The 20,674-nt window shown below is 42.6% G+C and overlaps 2 protein-coding genes and 1 long non-coding RNA gene across 6 annotated transcripts; 2 read left to right on the top strand and 1 right to left on the bottom strand.

The window, feature by feature from the left end:
- Positions 1–595: 595 nt before the first annotated feature.
- LOC134183776 (uncharacterized) lies at positions 596–3,312 on the top strand. Of its 4 annotated transcripts, none has more exons than XR_009970568.1 (6): positions 596–830; positions 913–1,093; positions 2,169–2,276; positions 2,432–2,485; positions 2,537–2,990; positions 3,054–3,312. It is a non-coding gene; the product is annotated as an uncharacterized LOC134183776 (long non-coding RNA). The 4 variants fall into 4 exon arrangements; XR_009970578.1 differs by lacking the exon at positions 2,169–2,276 and having other exon boundaries at positions 2,537–2,653; positions 2,710–2,990; XR_009970570.1 differs by lacking the exon at positions 2,169–2,276 and having other exon boundaries at positions 620–735; positions 791–830.
- Positions 1,121–2,158, bottom strand: LOC134183767 (uncharacterized). Its single transcript, XM_062651357.1, has one exon. The coding sequence runs from the start codon at positions 2,090–2,092 to the stop codon at positions 1,199–1,201; it is 894 nt and encodes a 297-aa protein (XP_062507341.1). The 5' UTR covers positions 2,093–2,158; the 3' UTR covers positions 1,121–1,198.
- Positions 3,313–7,787: 4,475 nt separating the features above from the next.
- LOC134181433 (uncharacterized) lies at positions 7,788–20,387 on the top strand. The gene is made up of 19 exons (XM_062648713.1): positions 7,788–8,609; positions 10,609–11,201; positions 11,370–11,754; positions 11,899–12,070; positions 12,255–12,362; positions 12,416–12,486; positions 14,026–14,193; positions 14,502–14,705; positions 14,779–14,847; positions 14,902–15,120; positions 16,114–16,376; positions 16,446–16,573; positions 16,639–16,760; positions 17,704–17,829; positions 17,894–18,096; positions 18,167–18,350; positions 18,497–18,618; positions 19,085–19,328; positions 19,391–20,387. Exons 1-19 carry the CDS (start codon positions 8,025–8,027, stop codon positions 19,769–19,771), a joined length of 4,347 nt encoding a protein of 1,448 aa, XP_062504697.1. The 5' UTR covers positions 7,788–8,024; the 3' UTR covers positions 19,772–20,387.
- The last annotated feature ends 287 nt before the right edge of the window (positions 20,388–20,674 follow it).

Consider the following 20,674-nt stretch of genomic DNA (forward strand, 5'->3'; position numbering starts at 1 on the left):
TTGCCAGATACTGGTCACGCCCCAGCTAACAGCTGGGTTCTACTCAGGAGAACTCTGGGCCTGCGGGCCAGGTACTCACAGGGGCAATTGTGCGTGAATTTCTTGCCCAAAAAAAATTATGCCATAGCTGGCCATCGCTATGACTTGAACTTGCAACCCTGCAAGGTCTCGGATGTACACACTCTGAGATGACTCTAGATCTCTAACCACACCCACACGCACGCTCGGGCGCGCGCACACACACACACACACACACACACACACTACACACACACACACACACACACGCACGCACGCACGCACACAACAAGTTCTGATAGGAAAACCTGGCTGTTGAGATTACAAGTAAACGTCAATCAAGGGCGTAACTAGCATTAAAATATTACCGAGGCAAGTTTGTATAAATTTGTTAATTAACGTCTAGGTTTCTCAGTCACGTGAGTGGCAAGTGCTTCAGGTGCCGCGAACGTGCGCTAGCTAAGTGCGAGAACGGTGGTGAAAGAGGACTTCTTCTGTTCGGTAACCGCGTGCAGAATTCCCGGTCTTTTCTGTTATCTACTAACTGATACGTCTAGCAAAATTTTGCTACGCCACACCCATTTTATTTACCGAGGCCAGAGCCATATATATAGAGAGTTGCGACAACCCGTATCAAGGGCGCCATTTTGTTTCCATGCGCGCTACGTAAAAAATCTGTCTAAAATCATACTAGGCTACTGCTGTTTCTACATTAAAGTGAGTTTTACGTTGCTACTTGTTGCAACTATTGGACTATGATTTACTTCTTCAGAAGCTCGATTTGTGTCGTTTCCTGATCATCGTGGTTTCGGGTGAGAGCGCTACCGAAATACAGAGATTCCAAATGAACCGTTTGCAAGATTTCAGTTGTTTCTGTCAATGTTTGCACTGCAGGAGAGACGTTGTATTGTTCAAACAACCGATCTGAACAGTTCTGACGCTCTTCAAGGAAAACCTCGCGCTTTGGCCTCGGAATTCCAACATTTATAGCCGTGTTGTTCTGTACGCGTTTCTTTCTGCAATGAATGGTATAAATAAAACGATGGCTCATCATCAGAAGCTCAAGTTACAAAAGGTATAAATGCGATGCTTAATCACATGTTACACAAGCACACATGTATACTCATGCACACATTTGTTGACTGGCTAGAGTTGTGTTTCCATACAAGGGCATTCATTTTCATTTCAATTTTTTAACTAATTTTCTCATTGTCATGCTCTTGCTTCCTAGTTCACCTTGACTCTGATTCTTTTCTTTCTCTAACTCCTGTTTTCTTTTACGTTTCATCTGCTTGCATAGAATGTGTAAGCGAACAGTCAAGTACTTTGATAGTAGCTTCTGCTTGATATTATGACAATTGAGGAACAAATCATGTACTGTTATTTCTTCAGCCTTGTCCAACAATATTCTTTTCACATTTTTTGATGTCATCAACACTGATTCATCGAAGTTCCTTAGCATGACTTCTACTTTGAGCATCATAGAGAATGCTTTCTCTGATACCTGAGTAAGGCATCCTTGCTTATACTCTTTTAGAATAGTGAACGTTGCTGAGTCTTGATCACTTAGATCACAGCTGGTCACTTCCACAAAACAACCTGTGCAGATTTCTTCATTTTTCTTTATGCTGTGTAGACAGTATCCTACAAGGTAATATAAGCTGTTCAACTCGGCCTTCTGAATGTCATCTATGCAATTTGCTTCTGATATTTCCACTTCAAAATCTTTCAGATCCAGTTCAGTACTTGGTAGCTTCAATGGCTGGTCAAGAAAGTCAATTGCTATGTCTCTATCATCTTCTTGGTAGTTTCCTTGATATGCATGAGGTTGTTTCAGGAACTGTGCAATGCAAATGACTTTTAATGCGTATTTAAATGCCAGTGGTGAAGGAATAGGATTTTTTAGCCTGACTAAACTAAAAAGATTTTCAAGGCAATCTTGAGTAAGACGACTTGTCAAAAGGAACTTGTATCCCATTGAAAGCAACTCCTCTTGGATACCAAGAACACTGTTTGTAGACATTATAATCCCTGCTTGCACGGGTTTCCAGTCATTTTTATCTCCAATTTTCATGCTCTGTACTAAGTTGATAATAGACGTAAGAAATATTAGAGCTTCTTCATATTTATCACAATTCAATCTGCTTTAGTGCAACTGCAGGGTACCTGCTTGTCATGAAATCAAACCACCGGTTAAACACATCCAGAAACCAAGCAGTAGAAAGATATTCATTTCCTCGGCCTTCTTCTTTCACAAGGTATTGAAGTCCAGAGCTCACCGACTTACTAAACAGATGCAGTGCATGTGATACTTTCGTTTTCTCAAAATGTGATGGAGAAATAGTGGCGTTAGTTAGCTTTGGTGCTAATTTTAAATCATGATGGTTCTCAAACTCTACTAGATCTTTTGCAGGTGTAATGGACACAAAACTACAGTTCAAGTTGTTTGCTTTAACAACATCATCAGGTAGAGTGATGACTTTGCCACTAACCAAAGCTGCCTTAAGATTCTTATTAGGTGAGGAACATCAGCGAGAAAATATAACCATTTGGTTGGACTTTGAGGATGTACTACTTTGCTAACAGTATTGCAGTGTCTTCCAGTCATGAGGCCAAAGCTTTTCCACAGTGCTCGGTTTGCAGATCCCATGTCACTAGTCACAGCTATGACATTTAAGCCTATCTTTGCAGCACATTCAATAATTCCAGCACAATTGGTTTCATTACAGTTCCGTCAGTGGAGTTTCCTGTGAAATGGTATGCTACTGTCTGTTTCCACCGTGATGACAGTCCTCCCAACATAAACACAAGAGCATGAGTGGCACTACCACAATGACCAGGCAAAGTCACATTCCCAAGCAATTGTCCACTACTTGCATCATACTCAATACTAGGTGTAATGGACATTTCATCTAATGTGAGACAGCAGACTCTTTCCTCTTCACACAAATTATTTACCTTCACTGCTAAAAGTAAGTTATATCCTGTGGCTCCACATGCAAATCGAAGTTGTAAGGCTTTTTTCACTGTGGCAGATGACCACCGAATTCCTTGCATTCCTCGGGACAATGCTAGCAGCTGATCTTCAGCAAACAGTTTTTTAATCTTTGATTCCTGACTTGCCATTTGCTTAGCAAGTGCATTATTTCTTCTTGTAATTTTGTGCAGTTTGGCTCTTGAAACTTGTAATTTGGCTTTCAATTTTACGACTTCTCTAGCTGTTGTAGAGGAATCAATTGAAAGGGTATTAGATTCATCCACATCTATATCTAGATCTGCCACACTGGTTTCATATGCTACAGAGTCATGTTGAGTTGCTTCATCATCGTTGGAATTATGTTCAGCTGTACATTAATCAATTGAGATAGATTAGTTAACTTGCATTAATTGTACTTGGTTCTTCATAGTAGTAATTTAATAAACAATTGAAAAATGAAAACAATCCCAAGATTGAAGAAACTTCTACTAAACTTTGAAATTATGTCTACATGTGTGCCTGTTGTCATTACTGAGTGTGTAATTTGCAGTTTTCTTTGTGGTTTTATAAATATAGTACAGTTGATTGAGATGTTATTAATTAAGTGAAGAACAATTCATGCACTGACATAAACGTGTGAACTGTTGCATAGTGACTTACATTTTGAAAATGGTTCTGGTGAAACACCACTGATTGAGTACATGTGGTCTCTCAAGACCAGATTCACTTGCTTGGAAATGTCCACTGGATGTCTTGCTAATGGCGATTTTCTAATACGTTGACGTCGTTCCTTGTGAGGAAATATGGTTGGAACAGCGTTCCACTTAAGTTTTCTTTTTCCATCAGCCCTTCTGCACTCAAATTGTGATTCATCAAAGTGTGCCTTCAAAATGATGAAAATTCCATGTACTTCTGCAGGAGACTATCATCATTATTTAAAAAATGTGCACAAGTGGACCAACTTAGCATGTAGCTGCCAGACATAAGCCATCTAGGCAGTCTACAAATAATATCTATATTAATTAGTTCAAGATCTGAGTCTACTAGAACCAAATCCGCTTTGGCTGACATCACAACGCGTATCTACTGTACCGTAGTGCGTGAGAAACACGATAAACGCTACGGTATTTATGTACCTCGCACAGGAGCGCATATGGCGATGCTATTCAGTTCTTGCGACTTACTCTAGCCTCCCAAACTTTTCTTCTGGCACGATCCTTAGGGAACCGAAACATTTTGAATCCATTTTCTGATCTATTACTACAGTTCCAAGCGCAGCAGTTAACCATAGTCTCGCTAGTGGGTCGAAACGCGCCTAATGCCGGATACTGTCTACACACGACTGGAAACAAAATGGCGCCCATGCGATCACGTGATCACAAATTCCATAACGCCCATGTCGCAACTCTCTCTATATATGGCTCTGACCGAGGCAACTGCCTCGGCTGCCTCATGCCTAGTTACGCCACTGTCAATTATTATATACAATTACTAGGGCAACTTTGGAACAGTAGCTGCAGTGAGATATGCATCCATGTGCCTAGATATCTGAGCCATATCTACATATTACTACAGGTAATTACATATACTATATCGCTAATTGCTAGATACAGTTATTTTACGGCTATTAAAATCATTTTTATTTAAACTTGAAGAAGTCAAAGTTTAGCAACATTCTTAACAAAACTTTTAGAAATAGTTAAAATTTAAATAACAAAAGTTTTCATTATAGTATAATTAGATGCGACTGTCTCTGTCTCTTTGCCTGAGTGCTTGCTTGCTAGCCTGTCTACCCGCTCTAGTCAATCATTTGGATCGCATTGTTTCTCCTCGCTCTTTTCTTAATTAATTCTTTCATTATATCTTTCATACTAAGCAGCTGTCTGCTACCTTCTGTTCAATTGTGGTGTGTTTTGGAAACTGTGCGGTTTCGCTTTAGTTTTTGTTGCAGTTCATTAGCAGAGACAGATGCATTCAACAAGGTTGCAGGTGGTCGTCAATTTTGGAGCCAAATGTGGGTGTTGCTGTCCAAAGCCCTTGGACATCCAGAAGCTTGCTGCGTACTAGCTCTCGTCACAACTGGCATACTATATGCACGTGCTGTTATTGTACCCTCAGCCATCATCTTCTGCGTAGCCTTGTAGGACCCAGCGTCAAGAGTCTGACATGGCATTGAGACTGGACTCCAGCACAGGAACATATTGAATTTTTAGTTCACTGGAACCAAATCCGTGTCTGGAGCCAAGTTTGGCTCCGTTGCCCCAGTAATAACACCCCTGTTATTCAATTGAACTTGATTCATGAAGCACTTTCTTTTAATTAAACATGTCTAGAGAGCAACAAGTGGAGACACAGCCTAAGTTGTCAACAAACAGACTAATGGAGCATGATGTAGCTAGCAGAGATAGATACATTCAGTGCTTCACACATTGAAATAGCTGAACTTGTAACTTGCTTATGAAGCACTTTCTTTTAATTATTGAAAAATCATGTATTCTAGTGTGTAGAGATGTTGTATCCTAATAAAATAACCTGCCTGCCTGCCTGCCTGCCTGCCTGCCTGCCTGCCTGCCTGCCTGCCTGCCTGCCTGCCTGCCTGCCTGCCTGCCTGCCTGCCTGCCTGCCTGCCTGCCTGCCTGCCTGCCTGCCTGCCTGCCTGCCTGCCTGCCTACCTGCCTGCCTGCCTGCCTGCCTGCCTGCCTAATTGCCCGTCCGTTTGTTTGTCTGTCTGTTCGATTCTGTATATGCTCACAAGTTTTAGCTCTTGGACATCTTAGCTTCGATCCTGACCAAACTCCGTACTCAAGATCGTAGGTGCAATCGCTTGACCTTTCTCCGCGTCTTTACAATTTTACCCTACTAAGATAGGTATGCATGCATGTATGTATGTATGACACTATGTATGTATGTATGTGGCTCAATTGGTTAGAGTGTGCATTTGAAGATTGGCAACATCCGGGACCTTCGGGCAGAGTTCGAGTGCGGGAGGGCCACATACAGAAGTTCCCTTGGGCAAGGAACTAACATACAATTGCCTCTCTCTCAGTTCTGTCCAAGCAGCAAAGTGTTGTTGAAGTGACTTGGCGACAAATAGTAGCTGCTAGATTTAGATTGTAGAGTAGCAAAGTACCTAGTTTCTGCAGTAACCTGGGCCCTAAGGGTCCTTGTAACAAAAAAATGTATGTATCTATGTATGAACTCACATCCTATTGCCTCTCTCTATCTATGGAGTGTCATTTCGGTCAAAACAATACAGCAAGTGCATAGTGACTGATTGTTGTAGCTAGAGTTACGTTGTAGTAAGTGTATAGTGACCTAGTGACTGTTGGTTCTACATAGTAGCAAGTGTATAGTGACTGTTAACCTGGGCCATAGCAGCTCTTGTAACCAAAACTGTATGTATGTATGAACCGTATGTATGTTTAACATTATGTATGTTAAACATAATATTAAAGCGGTGGACATAAAATACCATATCATGTATGTATGTATATAATACAGTCAGAGAAGTGCGCAAATAAGGCCCATCAATTTTATCCTTCCGTTAGATCGATAAGCGTGCACATGAGCGGATGTGGTCTACTAACATAAATTTCACACCATTACGTCATCATAGCTGTCAACAAAAGAACTAGTCAAGAACGACGTCTGAAATTCATCTGTTGCATCCTTGTTCACACAATACGTCTAGCACGTCTTGCAGCATGTCTTTATAGCTCTGTTGTTTGTACTAGCTATAGACTGTGTCAGCTGTGCTTGGTGTCAATGTGTCAATGTGTCATGACTCGATGCGTCATGTCTAGACGTAGATCTAGGCTTTCAACAGAACTGTTAATTAATTAGCATCATCGTGTAAAATGTCATGATGACGTCACAAAATCCGTGTAAACTCGAACCCTCCCACTAACCCAGCATATATTATAAGGGCCTGCTTCGGGCATTTCGACAATCTTACTGTTACGTCTCTTGTCATAGACGTGATGGATAATGAATGTTTAAGCTAATAATGGCGGTGGGGAGAGGTTTAGTTTTGACTGAGATAATTTTTGTAGCGTTTAACTGAATGCGTACGTCAGAGTGCCAGCTATTAATTAATTATATATTAATTAATTACTACAAGCATGCAAGCACGCTTTCAGTATTTAGTTCACTGACCCTAGTCCATGCAAGTCTTGAAGTCAATGTAGGACAACACCATGATTGGTTTTTGTCAGTGACAGTTGCCACAGATTTATTACCTTGAGTATGTATGTATGTATGTACGGTCGGAAAGAGAACTGGCTGGCATCACAGGTTCGCCAAATGTCGCCTGCGACGTGTTTAATTAATTAATTAACTTAGGATCCCGAGCCCTCGAGCTCTACATACAAGCTTGATGTAGTAACCGTTTTATTGCTATAGTTAATTCCATCAACGTTAGTTCTCATTTATATATCCCAATACATGCTTATGTAATAAATATCGAGTACATTATTGTTGACCACACTGTAGATTTAATACCCTCACTTTGACAACTAAATCTTTATTTATCCTAGAACGATATTACCTTTTTGTGTGTTATTTACCATCATCACGTGAGCTACAGGAGATATTGTACTACTATGGTCTAGAGCCAGCCACGTAGACAGTTTAGAATGCATTGACATAATATTGTGCCGACGTTATTGTTCTCTCAACTTCATAGGACCGTCTGGACGTCTACGTTGCCCGGTTACATGGATCCATGCAGTCTGAACTAGACTGCTGTAACAAGTTTTGGTGTACCAATCACTCCGGTTCGTCTAAAAGCTCCTACAGCGAGCTGATATGGCTTTACTGCAATGATAGAATTGAGCACGCAGTCAAAAATTATTTTTATGTGAACGGGATGTCGACCTCGCCCACGAGAACTTGGGCGGCAACTGAACTGTGTTGCAGGTGGTGGTTGTGGCACTTGCCAATCACCGTTTATTTGGTCCTCTTCACACGTCTAGCTTCCTCCAGTGCAGCTCACATGCAACAATAGCTCTCTACAGCTCGTCGGTGCCCCATGACGTTGCCCTGTGGTCTGTTTAGCTTGCCGCTGCTCTGTCTTGTTGCAGCGGCGTCTATGGCAGAGGGATGGACGTCGCCGTGTAACGTAACTGTCAATATCTCGCGTTGTCCAGCGAGATCAGATTTCCAACGAGTCTTCATTACCGATGCCTTTCTCTTGGGAGCCGTATGCAACGATCGTTCTGAGGGTTTTTACTATCAAAGAATGACGGGGAGTAGCAAGTGGATTATCTACATGGAGGGTGGAGTCGGGTGCGGCAATCTACAAAAGTGCAATAGGAGATATCAAGAACGGCCAGAACTGATGTCCTCTGCTAACTACTCTGCCGACATCACGGGACGAGATATATTTGATCCAGACCCAATGATCAATCCTGATTTTTGTGACTACAATATGATTCTCTTGCCGTACTGTACAAGTGATCTATGGGTTGGAAATTCTCCTTGGAACTCTTCGCTAGACGAGAAGTTTGAGTTCAACTCTTCCGCCACTTACAATCAGTTTGTGTTTCGCGGCACGACCATCTTTAGAACGGCTGTGAAAGAGTTGTTGGAGCAAGGCCTTCACACAGCAGAACATGTAAGCAATTCTGTGCACATTGTTGAACTCAGCAGTTACGCCCACGCGTTGGGAGGGGCGAGATGTAACTTCCCAATTCCTGTCTACCCCTAGAAACTAATCATATACCCTGTACTGTGTCTGGAAGAGATCACTTGACACTGTTAGGTGTTCCCTGATGAACAATTAACATTGTTAATTAATTAACTGATTTTAGTGGATTGTGCAAGGGCAGGGCTGGATCCAGAAGGGGTTTAGGGGGTTGAACCCCCTCTTTTCCAATAGGCTTGGTTCAATAATTTCATATAATTTCATTAGAAAAGAGAAAATTAGTAATTGGCGAGCGAAGCGAGCCTCTCTCTTGTCATGTCAATTGAGCTCGAGATATATTTTATTTATATATTTATACTAAATTTATAGAAATAATTGTTTCAGACTGATACGTAAAGTCAAAACGGCGCACATTTCTTTCATGACGTCTTTCTATGATGCTCACTCACGTTTCAGCTGACCAATAAATGATTGATTCAAGAAAGGTGAGAAGGCGAAGTAGCGAAATTCGAGCTCTTGATTAGCTGAAAACCTGCTAAGACGCATGATGGACTGTTGCATGGTATCACGCAGGACGCGCGGTTTACAAAATATGCGAATTACACCACGATTGACGGGATAAAACCGTTGTTGTAGGCTTCCTAGATATGTAGATTTAGTTCGCTCACAACAGTTTAGTTAGACCTCCGCGGAAACGTGGGACACCAAGATTAGTGCAAAGAAAAATATGGTACAACACAAGCTAAAAATTCACGCTAAAGTCAAGATTAATTACAAATTATTGCGTCTATACAGCTGATGAATGATGATATTTGAGCAGCTGCCCAACCGCAGACTATGTAAGTTATTTAGTTGCACAACAGCCGTAAGCAATGGATAATTGAAAGAAAAATACTATAGAAGAGCAACTGAAAGTCTGTTTCCTGAGTTCCATCGTTTGTTTGACAAAAACTATTGCTACGTAGCGCAACCATTGTTACGCGAATAGGTAAAGACAGAACACCATTGCTCGCCAAACACAATGCTAACCGAGCATTTACTAGTGCTATAAATAACTGCTAACGGTGAACCCCCACTTTCAAAAATTCCTGGATCTGGCGCTGAAGGGTGTTGGTCACACTTTAGTTTGAAGGAGCTGAGGTGTTGAAGAGACTGATTCTAATTTGATTATTAATGAATAGCTGATTAGTCTTTTATGATACTCCTCAGATCTCTACTAGCAGACTGGTTGGTTATGACAATGTCTCAAATGAAAGGCAAGCATGAGCAGTAGCTACTGTACGTACGTGTAGCTACTAGATTCAAGATCATAACGTTTCCTAATACTAGCTACTGAGAAACAGATGTTTGTTTGCTGTAACCTATACCTTTTTTCTTGGCAAAAATAACAGTGTGTACAAAGAAATAACTTTTACTCTATGTTTAGTCTCTCGTAGCCCACCCTTCCCCCATTTTACTTCTGGACAGCCGAAGAAGGGTCTAATAGAACAGTTCTTTGTTGTTGCTGCTTTGCCATATAAGCAAACAGTGACTGTAATTGCTTGTTTATATATATAGAGAGAGTCAGGTGGCCTTGGCTAATTACAAGGGCGTGACCGGGCCAAAATGGGAGGTTAAATTGATATTAATGATAAATTTTGATATCAATTTAAGGTAACGTCTAATCTAATTAATTTGTGTGTTTGTGTTAGAAACTGATTTAGAACTTTAGGCTCGCTTGCTTGCAGACCATTCAGTCTGGGAATTTTCTCTTTGGGAAATACTTGAAATTGCATTTATTTCCATTTTTGCGTTACGGTACCGGTGTTATTATTTCTCTCGTATACTCACACATTGACAGACGCATGCATGCACGGACAGACTCACTAGCCGATAAACGGATTGGCACACAACCTAGCTATAGGTCGCAATGTTCTTAATTAATACCCTTTGCCACCCTGCTATGCTTACTGTATTGCTTACTTTCTAGGTGGTTTTGGCTGGGAGCAGTGCGGGTGGCATCGGAGCCATGAATCAAGCTCGTTGGCTAAACTCACAGCTTTCCAACAGTACAACATTTTCAGTTCTCTTGGACTCGTCGTGGTTTATAAATTTTGGAGGCAGCCTGAGCGAGGAATTTGACTTCCAGTACATTCAGGAAAACATGAATTTCAATAGTCATCCTCCGTGTAGAGGTCTTGCTGCAGGTGGCATTCCATGCTGTTTATCGGCTTCCTGCATGCTCGAGTCTGACAATTATTTTCCTGGAGTTCCCGTGTTTGTCATTTCCAGTCAGTACGATTTGTTTGTCCTCTCTCGCTCGCTTCGTAAGTTTGAGAACGACACAGACGAAGTCAGGCTCCTCGAATCGTTTAGAACCATCACGGAATACGGAGGAGCAATGAAAATACGCTTCCAGGACGCGGGAAGCAGATCAAAGAACGTGAGCTATTTTGTTCCGTCTTGTCTGCAACATGTTTACCTGGCGACGTCGAGTCTTCGTGACGTCGGAGGCTTTCTACGTACATATGAAAACGGGACATCGAATGACATTGAATTTGGTTCTGATACGAGAGACTTCAGGTGCATTAATTGAGATGTAGAAATTGTTTGACGTCTTTTTGCACAAGCGCGCGCACACACACACACACACACACACACACACACACACACACACACACACACACACACACACACACGTACAGACACAGAGTAATGACTTTGACCGTGTTTGTAACTTTCTCTACGTAGGTCTGCCATTGAGCCTGGAACGTGGATGAAGACGTATATCAAGAACGAAAACACGTCGCACGAGGTCACTGTTCGATGTGCAATCCACGAGTGGAACCGGAAGGTTCTCACGCATGGCATCGCCGGATTTCAGGCTGTCCGCTACTTCGATGCCTGCTTTGGCGCAAGGTGCAATCTTCAATGCCCGGAGCGAGTCTTGCTGGGAATTTTGAACGAATTGTGGCCCAAAGTGGCTCGATACTCTGTTGTGGCATTGGTTTTTGCTGTGGCGATATTCTGCATTTGTTTTAAGGCATTTATTATGTGCAAGAAGCGTGCGCTTCTGACAAGATTCCAAACTTATATAAACTTGAGAGAAGTAAACGTGGACAACAAGAGATCCTCGGTAAGTCACAGCCTTATACGCTATGGGCCAAATATCGATCTAGTGCGATGTGAGGTCTTTATGTTGTGCAAGTAGAGAGATCATTAAAATCAATTCTAGAGGTTAATTGGATTCGCTAAGACATTGTATGCTTGCTGTTTGTAGGTGATGGTTAGCTTGGAAGCTGAAGCTATTGGGATTGCGTGTTTGAACGTTCGCTACAGTGTGCGTTTGTCTCGAGAGGCTATTGTACGAGAAAGGAATTTGCAGAAGCTTAGATTGGCTGCGGAGGAAGAGACGCAAGCCGTTATGAACCTTTCTCTTGAAGTTCAGAAATGTGAGTATAGTAGTGTATAGCGCGGGCACAGTTACAGTACAGTAAGTAGAACTGGTAACAGAGTCTGTGAATAACAGTTGGTTGTACATGACGCTGACTGGTTGAAAGGGTTCTAGTCGTTTCATGCACAGTTCTTGGTTTCTGATGATTTAATACGTTGCTGAATCTAGACCTTTGATTTTAGGGGAATCCCCGACAGGACAAGGTGCAGTACGCGACTTGTTGTTTGGATCTTCTTGGACCAGAGTGGGCGTGCCTAGGGCCGACAGTCATGACCTTGAGAAAATGAACGGTATTGAAATGCGTGCCAAACGTCATGCCTATGTATGCAGTGACTTTTGACAGGATCTAACGGATACCACGACGAAACGTCATCAGATGGCTTTTTATCTAACGGTGATAAGGAAATCATTCACGTGAGACATGCCTATATGATTACAATATATGAAGTTTGTAAATCTTTAATGCTATCTGGACCGGTTGATTTGTATTATACAGCTTATAGTCTAAGCTTTGAAATACAAAGCAACCGCGGTCCAGCGCAAATTATACAGATTGACTTAGCTAGCTCAGTAATTGACCCATGCATTTGAAGATAGAGAAACAACTTTTAGTACTTCCGTCGTTAGCTACGTCGGTAACCGCACATTTAGCTGCAGGGCTCTTATTAGAACATTTGGTACTATGTGCCTTTGTCCTGTGTGGTTAGGGAATAGGGTAGAAACCATGGAATTCCCTGGAGGATTGCAGTCAAAGGAAACATCACTGATAGCTACAGTTCTTGAAATTCTGCAGCATGTGTAACTGATGCATGAGGTCAGTTCCTACTGAAAGTTTTTCTGTGAAGGAAACAAGCAAATCAGAATCAGAAATATGGCCATCAGTGATGTCTGCAACCCTCCAGGGAATTCCATGGCTTCTACCCTATTCCCTAACCACACTGTACAAAGGCACACATATAGTACCAAATATTCTAATAAGAACCCTGTCGTTAAATACGTGGGAAAATACAGTATTTGTTAGTGTGGTGATTGTTATCTAATGGAAGAGCACAGATGCATTAGTAGGGTTGCTTGATATTACGTGGGGCCGTGGTCTCCTAATTTTAGTATGTTTGGCTTTCTAGACAAAGTCTTTGACCTGTGAGTTGGTCTTCAGTCATTTTGGAGGCTCGCCCTCACGTCTAACTAAACACGTTAGTTAATTAATTAAGCGATTTCAGTTTTAGAAAAAATCGATATTTGAACGAACTAGTTGAAAACATAGTAGGTATTTTTTCTCAATTTTAGACACGATATGTCTGTTTACGTGTATGTCCAAAATTGCTATTTTTCGTAGAGCTGTTGAAATTTGCGAAATGGTAGAGTACACGTATTAGAGTTATCGCCTCAGAGTCGGTCAACATGAATTCATGCGTGTGTGGACGGCAGAGAAAGTAAAGTTAAGAATGTGGTCAGAGCAATGGGAATTCCGTACTGTGCTCCGTATGATAGTTTGATAGTTGAACTTGAATCTTCCACTGTGTACATGCTACACACATATTTACGTGTATGTATGTCGCCGTCCATTGGACATTTAGGAAGCCGCGAATTGCTTCTGATTTACTTTCTCTTTGCACAATGTGCATTCGATATAAATTAGACAGTTATACTGGAGCAAAGTTGTTTTACTACATGTGTGTTGTGTGTGTGTGTGTGTGTGTGTGTGTGTGTGTGTGTGTGTGTGTGTGTGTGTGTGTGTGTGTGTGTGTGTGTGAAAGAGAGAGCGACAGCACTAAAGAGCAATGACTTGTTTTTCAAGGCCAAATAACTTCAAAAAGGGCAATTTCAGAACTTAGGATTTGCCAGCAAAACACTCACGCGATAACTGTCCGCCCTTAAGGATGTGACTAGTCATGCTGCTCGCTTGTGTTTGTAGGATCCCGAAGTGACCATCTGTTTTATCTGAATTTGTAGCGAAAACAGTCGGAAGTTATTGAAGGCAGTAGTGAAAAAGTGATATTGAAGGGAATATCAACGTATTTTAATCCCGGCGAGATGGTGGCCGTGATGGGACCGTCCGGAAGTGGAAAGACTACATTTCTTGATTTGCTGACAGGTCGACGAAGAGAAGGCAAACAACAGGTACACTGAGACAGACAGACAGACAGAGACAGACAGACAGACAGACAGACACACACACACACACACACACACACGCACGCACACGCACGCACCTACAGACAGACAGACACACACACACACACACACGCACACGCACCTACACACACACACACACACACACACACACACACACACACACACACACACGCACGCACACACACACACACACACACACACGCACGCACACACATTTATATGCACATCTTTCTCTTTCGTGTGCGTTTGGCATAGGGTCTTCGTAGCTCGTCTTGTTCAATCTCATCTTACAGGGTCGAATATTCATCAATGGACTGCCGTTTCACTTGCTGCGCGAATGGTACGTGAAGCACACGGGATATGTATTGCAGCTGGCTGTACCATATTACGAGGAGTTGACCGTGAGACAGAATCTACTTCTGGCCGCGTTTATGAGGCTCCCTCGCTCGTTGTCGTACGACGAACGCTTTCAGAGGGTCGAGGGCGTCATGGAGCAGGTAAATTAAGGAACGTGTCGCTTGCACTATTTGGTGTTTCGTTTGTGTCTAGCTCGTTTGTGTTTGTATATAGACGGGATTGACGAGTGTGAGGGAGACGGTGGTAGGAGGGTCTACAGGACCCGGTCTCAGTGGTGGGCAGGTAGTTTACTTCGGTCTTAAATTTGACGTTCTGTTACATTTAACTTCGTTCTAGAAACGGCGACTAGTTGTTGCTATTCAGTTGCTTAGCATGCCGAAGGTCATATTTCTCGACGAGCCAACGTCGGGTTTGGACGCAACGTCGTCGATGGAGCTGCTGCAGCATCTTAAGTGTGTGTCCGCCAGTGGACGGTTGGTCGTGTTGACCATCCATCAGCCGCGACTGGAAATATTCAATATGTTTGATCGCATCTTGCTTTTGTGTCAAGGAGAGGTAGGTCCATGGCGTTTGGCATTGACATACGTGATGATTTTCAATTAGCTTGGATATTTGATATATTGACGTTGAACTTCGTCCTTTATCGTCAGCGAGTTGATTGATTGCTAGTAGTTATACAGTTCGTGTTAATTTTTTACTCTTGGTAAACTAGAAAATGTAGATGTTTGTAATACTATAGGGTTACAGTTAGAGTTGGGCCGGGTTAGGGTTAGAGTAAGAGTTGGGGTTGCTGTTAGGGTTAGAGTTGTTAGGGTTAGAGTTGTTAGGGTTAGAGTTGTTAGGGCTAGAGTTAGAGTTGGGGTTACTTAGGGTTAGTATTATGGTTAGAGTTGGGGTTAGGGTTAGGGTTAGAGTTAGAGTTGTGTTGGTGTTATGGTTAGAGTTAGAGTTGGTGTTAGGGTTAGGTTTAATGTCGGAGTTACAAAGTAGGCTAGGGTTTCTAGGGTTCAGGATCGTGTTAGGGTTAGTGTTGGGGTTACTAGAAAATGTGGGCGTTTGTGATACTAGATGGGAGGGATTGTCTGCATCCAGGATTCCTCATGGGCACTTAACTTGTTAGCAGGTGGTCAACCTGTACACGTAAGAAGTGGCATATTTGATTCAATAAAAAATCCAGCTGTATTTCATGTTCATAATTTCATACATGCATTATTACGGTACTCGACTGACCTAGAACCATTTATTTGTGTACAACGATTCAATACGTATAGATGCTAATCGATACTTTTTTAAGGTCTTTGTCATAGCACACATGTATCTAACGACTTAGGTTATACCAATCGAGCACATTTAACTTGTTCATATACCTGCTAGAAATTTTGTCATTTTTATTGATTGCTTTAGACAGTACAACGTCTAAAACTAGACGAGGCGAGTCTCTTTGTTCTTCAACTGCGATCTATAGTTTATTAATTAATCTATCGATACCGCGTACGGTAATGTTAGCTGTAGCAACTAATTATGAGATGGACGCTGTCTTTTTTGCAGGTGGCATACTACGGATCTCCTATAGATGCGCCGAAGCTTTTCCTCCAAGCTTATCAGGTGGCCAAATTGCAAGGCCAAGCACCGATTCTTGACCACACAAAAAATCCGGCCGATATCATCATGGATATGCTCGGCAACGAGGCGCACAGACAGGCGATCATGAACTACTACAAGATGACATTCGAACTAAAAGCCGTCAAGCAAGCCATTCGAGTCGCAAAGCGAGACGCCAGTTCCGAAAAAAAAAAAAGCATCGACAAAGAGTACGTGCTGCGCTGTCGTCGATTTTCCTTTCTGCATGTCGCTGATCTTGCGCGTGCGTTTTGTTGCAGCAATAGGAAAGCCAATAGCGGTTGGCTAAATCGTATTCTTGTTTTGGAAACGAGAGCATCATTACGAATAACAACGCTACAGAGTTTATACCTTCCTGGGATATTCTTACTTTTCGCTGTGGTTGCAGGTATAAATGCGTGTGATCACTGTATGTCTCCATGTTTAGCGCGTCATTTAGCAGCTTTTTGTCAGGTCTGGCTTACCTTCAAGCAGACGCTATGGTGCTCATAATGGCCGCTTTCTCGATCTACAGTTTTAGTAGCGCAATATTTATGTTTCCTCCTATTCATTATCACTTGGACAAGGCTATCCAGGTGAGCTCTTCGGTCCGTCCATGCAATGAAATCTCTTGATTGATTGTGACGCATGATCAGGGCCGGCGGAGCACTCCAGATGTTGCATGGGTCGGCCAGGTCTTGCGTGGCTAAGCCGCGCCCACAATGAAAGTAAAAATAGCTAATTTATTTAATCTTTAGAACCAATATTTTTGGAAGCTCTCGTCTAAAGTCCGTTGGCGGAAGTCCCATTTTTGAAAGTTTGGTACGCCATTGGACCACCCGGCCCACCCTGCTCCGCCGGCCCTGCGACGGCGTTCTGGTAAAGTCACGCGTGTTTCGCGCACACTTCAATTTTACTTCTTTTTTGTCCTTCTCAGTGTTTGATTGAAGCTTGGTTCACAATATGTGCCGTTCGGCTGAGCGGCAACAAGCGGCACGCCACTCGTCAGAAATAAACGGCAACGGAGATCTAGAATTGTGAACAAATTGCCGTGCGGTAAAACAGTACTCTTCTAATGCCAGCGGCACGCCGCAGGAGATAGAAAACTTCATCTCTGCGGCAAACCGCTCGCTGCTGCTAACGTTTTACCAATCGTAGACTGGCATGAAATCAGGTGGTCACGCTTATCCGGGATATCCTTTACTTGTCGCAACAGGTACAGCGTGATAGCTTGAAAATGGTACTCTGTAAGTAAAGTGGCTCTACATGTTCACGGACAAATTGTTTCTGCTCCTTATACCTTTTTAAAGGGCGTACCTACCGTCTGTTGCACATTTTTCGGCGGTAATTATTATGCTTCGGCGGCCAGACAAAGGACACCAGAGACCGCAGCCAAAATGTAATTTGTGAACAGAGACCACGGCGCGGTTGCACGTTCGCTCTGTAACGCGGTAATCACCGGTTTTCCACACCGCGTCTTAGAGGTGAGCGGAGCATATTGTGAACCCAGCTTAAAGATCTGTTTGTTTGCCAATGCAGATATACCGTCTGGAACGAGACGATGGAGTCATTCGTTCTATCGAATTGCTTCTGCAGACGTTCATTCGCTATGTCGCCCTTGCAGCCATTCCTCTAGTGGTTTGCTCCATAGTTCTCTGCATTATGGTCAGTCGCATGCACTTCTAGTCGTCGTCAACCGATCGATCAGGCGAGATGTTTTCTCTTTCAGGTCTTGCCTTCGCAGTTTTGGACCGTCGATCGGGTCTTCTTCGTGGCGCTCTTCACGCTCGCTTTGAACCAGACGTGGACGTCGATAGCCATCTTTCTCGTTTGCGCCTTTCCAAAACACGGCCATAAAATCTCTCCGCTCGTCTCGTGCTCCGCGGGCTTCGCAGGTGGATTTCTCATTCCGCCGTCGAGAATGAAGCCTTAGTAAGATTGCGGGGACATCAAATTGCGTGCGTACGTTGCATTTGTTGTGGTTGTTGTTTGTGTTTGTTAGTTTTAAGTGGTTACTTTATATCAACCCTAATTATTACGGTTATGCTGGCATGCTGAGGGAACTACTGCCGACTCTTCAGACGGGATGCGATTTCGATTCGACTATCGAGTGTTATCCTGACACTGGAGAGTACTGGATCGAGGACTTCGGCTTGCACGACGTCCAACCTCATCTCTTTCTTGCGGTGAGACGCTCGTATCGACCATGCAGTCCTGCATGCTTGTGCCCGCGTGCATTTGCCTGCATTTGTGTGTACCGTTGTGCGTTTGTGCATGCGGTCTTTTGCTCTGTTCTTGTTTTCTTAACCGACATGATGCGTTTCGCTTTTAGATTCTGTTGGCTATGGCGTTGGCTGCGTTTCTCTTTGCTTGGCTCGCCATCGAGGTGCACTACTCGAATTTTGGTCTGAAAAGTCTGCGGTCGTTTTGCTGTGGAAAGGCGAAAGCAAGGCGGTATGTATACGCGGTACCGTACAAGCATCGTTGCCATTGCCTGCACGCTGTTGTAGCAGACTGATTAGGATATACAGTATACTGTACTTAGCGTAGCAAACTCGTTCACGAACGTACGTGCATGACGCCGAGGGAACGTAAAGCGCAAGTAGAGGGGTTTCGACGCACCCTGTAAACCCTTCGAGATCTACATCCACATTTGGGTATATTTGGTAATGAATTAATTGTAAAAAGAATATAGGGTAGGTAAGCGAAATAATCATCGAGCGGAACATTTTGGTTATCGAAAGTTGACTAAAGAATGTATCTAGCGTTTCAGTTCTTGCCTACTCTAGATATAACTAGAAATTCATAGAAATTTGTACATTTTCATTTTTGACGCTTGCGACGGCAATTAATTTCAACTCATCTATTAGTCTTACATGCTTAGGACATACGATTATTGCTTGCGTATGTTGTCGTTCAGAGAAATTGGTGGTTATTCAAGTACAGCATCACATGAGGACGACGACGACGACGACGACGACGACGACGACGACGACGACGACGACGACGACGATGCATTTGAAAGCGAATCAGTAAAGGTTTTTGGTGTGCCTCCTTTGTCGCCTGCTCTTGCTTTTGACGACGAAGGTACCAACGCTGACGACGATGTAAAAGGCAACTCTAGGAAGGGCAGCATTGCATTCTCTATGAGTTCAATCCGTAGGGTATTGTAGGCATTTTCGGCAAATTTCATAAATTCTATTTTAATTTAATTCTATGCTATTAGAAGTCGAAGAGAAATGTAGCGCATTCTACTAGCAGCTATGTGCTCGAAGAAAATTCTCATAGCGTCTTTTCTCCTGAAGACATTCGTCGGGGTAACGATCGTAAAGTGTCCACTGTTTCTGCACTGGAAAATGTGAGGCTCACTGTAGCCAGAGAGTCGATGATTCGCAGGCGGCGGATGAACTCTTCCATAAGGGACTTCAAGATTTTGCAGAAATCACTCCAGGATAACGAAGAGGACTTGAGTGCAATGAATCATAGCGTGCCATTGAAACGTATTTACCGGAGTGTTAAAAGGAAGAAATCACTGTGTGCACAAGCATCAGCCAAATCTGCATTTCTGTCTGTCAAAGAAGTAGAAGATGAAGGAACACCTGTCTAAGTATCTAAACAGCTCTCTTTGAAACGTTATAATCGCTGACGAGGTAACTGAGACTGCGAAACGACATTTTCTTATCTTTGCTAGTAGAATCGGCGATCGTAGAGTAATGATGGTATTTGGATAGAAATGGTGAAGTTTGCTTTACTTTCCGCCGACTTTTGTTTATGTGGATTTACTACAAGAGTTAATATTACAATTGTTGAGTTTGAATATATAAAAACCGTATGAGTACACACCGTACATGTATATAGTAAGATGGAAAATCGTATACGACTTATCCATCTGAACATTAGAGGACGAAACCGAACGGGAAGAATAATTATATGACCATTTTACTGACATGCAAGCTAGAAAGGCAGCGCTATACTCCAAACTCGCGTATACAGTGAGTAGGCAGCCTAGACGACGGAACGATGGAGGCCGTAGGGCACGTGCCTCCACAAAATTGTTGATGCATATCTGTGCCCCACATACCTGCCTATGTCTAGAGAACTAAATTTTACTCCTAATTAAAACTTAGATTGATAGCGCGCGTTAGAGTCTGATTAGACGGAAATAAGTGTCTTTTTAATTAATTAATACTTGATCTTTGGACGTCTCAAGCTAAGAAGTCAAGGATACAAGATAGGTATGGATATATTTAACGTCTAGAGCCTGAAGGTGGCGGGCCCCATAGTTGGCGGGCTCATGATCAGCGCTAGTGTGTGCCATCTAGAAAAATAAATCAACAAATAAATATTATCACCTTGTAATCACCAACAGCATAACGGATGATAACGCCGCTGCGACCAATCTCCGATTGAAATGGATATGCTTCCCAACAAACTATATATATATATATATATATATATATATATATATATATATATATATATATATACATATATATATATACTTATATAA

Source organism: Corticium candelabrum, chromosome 1 (genome assembly GCF_963422355.1).
Source record: "Corticium candelabrum chromosome 1, ooCorCand1.1, whole genome shotgun sequence".
Classification (NCBI taxonomy): domain Eukaryota; kingdom Metazoa; phylum Porifera; class Homoscleromorpha; order Homosclerophorida; family Plakinidae; genus Corticium; species Corticium candelabrum.

What these genes read in the sequence shown, in the direction of transcription:
- LOC134183767 (XM_062651357.1), bottom strand. Translation starts at nt 2,092, where the DNA reads ATGAAAATTGGAGATAAAAATGACTGGAAACCCGTGCAAGCAGGGATT.
- LOC134181433 (XM_062648713.1), top strand. Translation starts at nt 8,025, where the DNA reads ATGACGTTGCCCTGTGGTCTGTTTAGCTTGCCGCTGCTCTGTCTTGTT. An exon ending in CCATAGTTCTCTGCATTATG is followed by an intron (nt 17,830 to 17,893) that starts GTCAGTCGCATG and finishes TTTCTCTTTCAG; the next exon opens with GTCTTGCCTTCGCAGTTTTG. An exon ending in AACCTCATCTCTTTCTTGCG is followed by an intron (nt 18,351 to 18,496) that starts GTGAGACGCTCG and finishes TTTCGCTTTTAG; the next exon opens with ATTCTGTTGGCTATGGCGTT.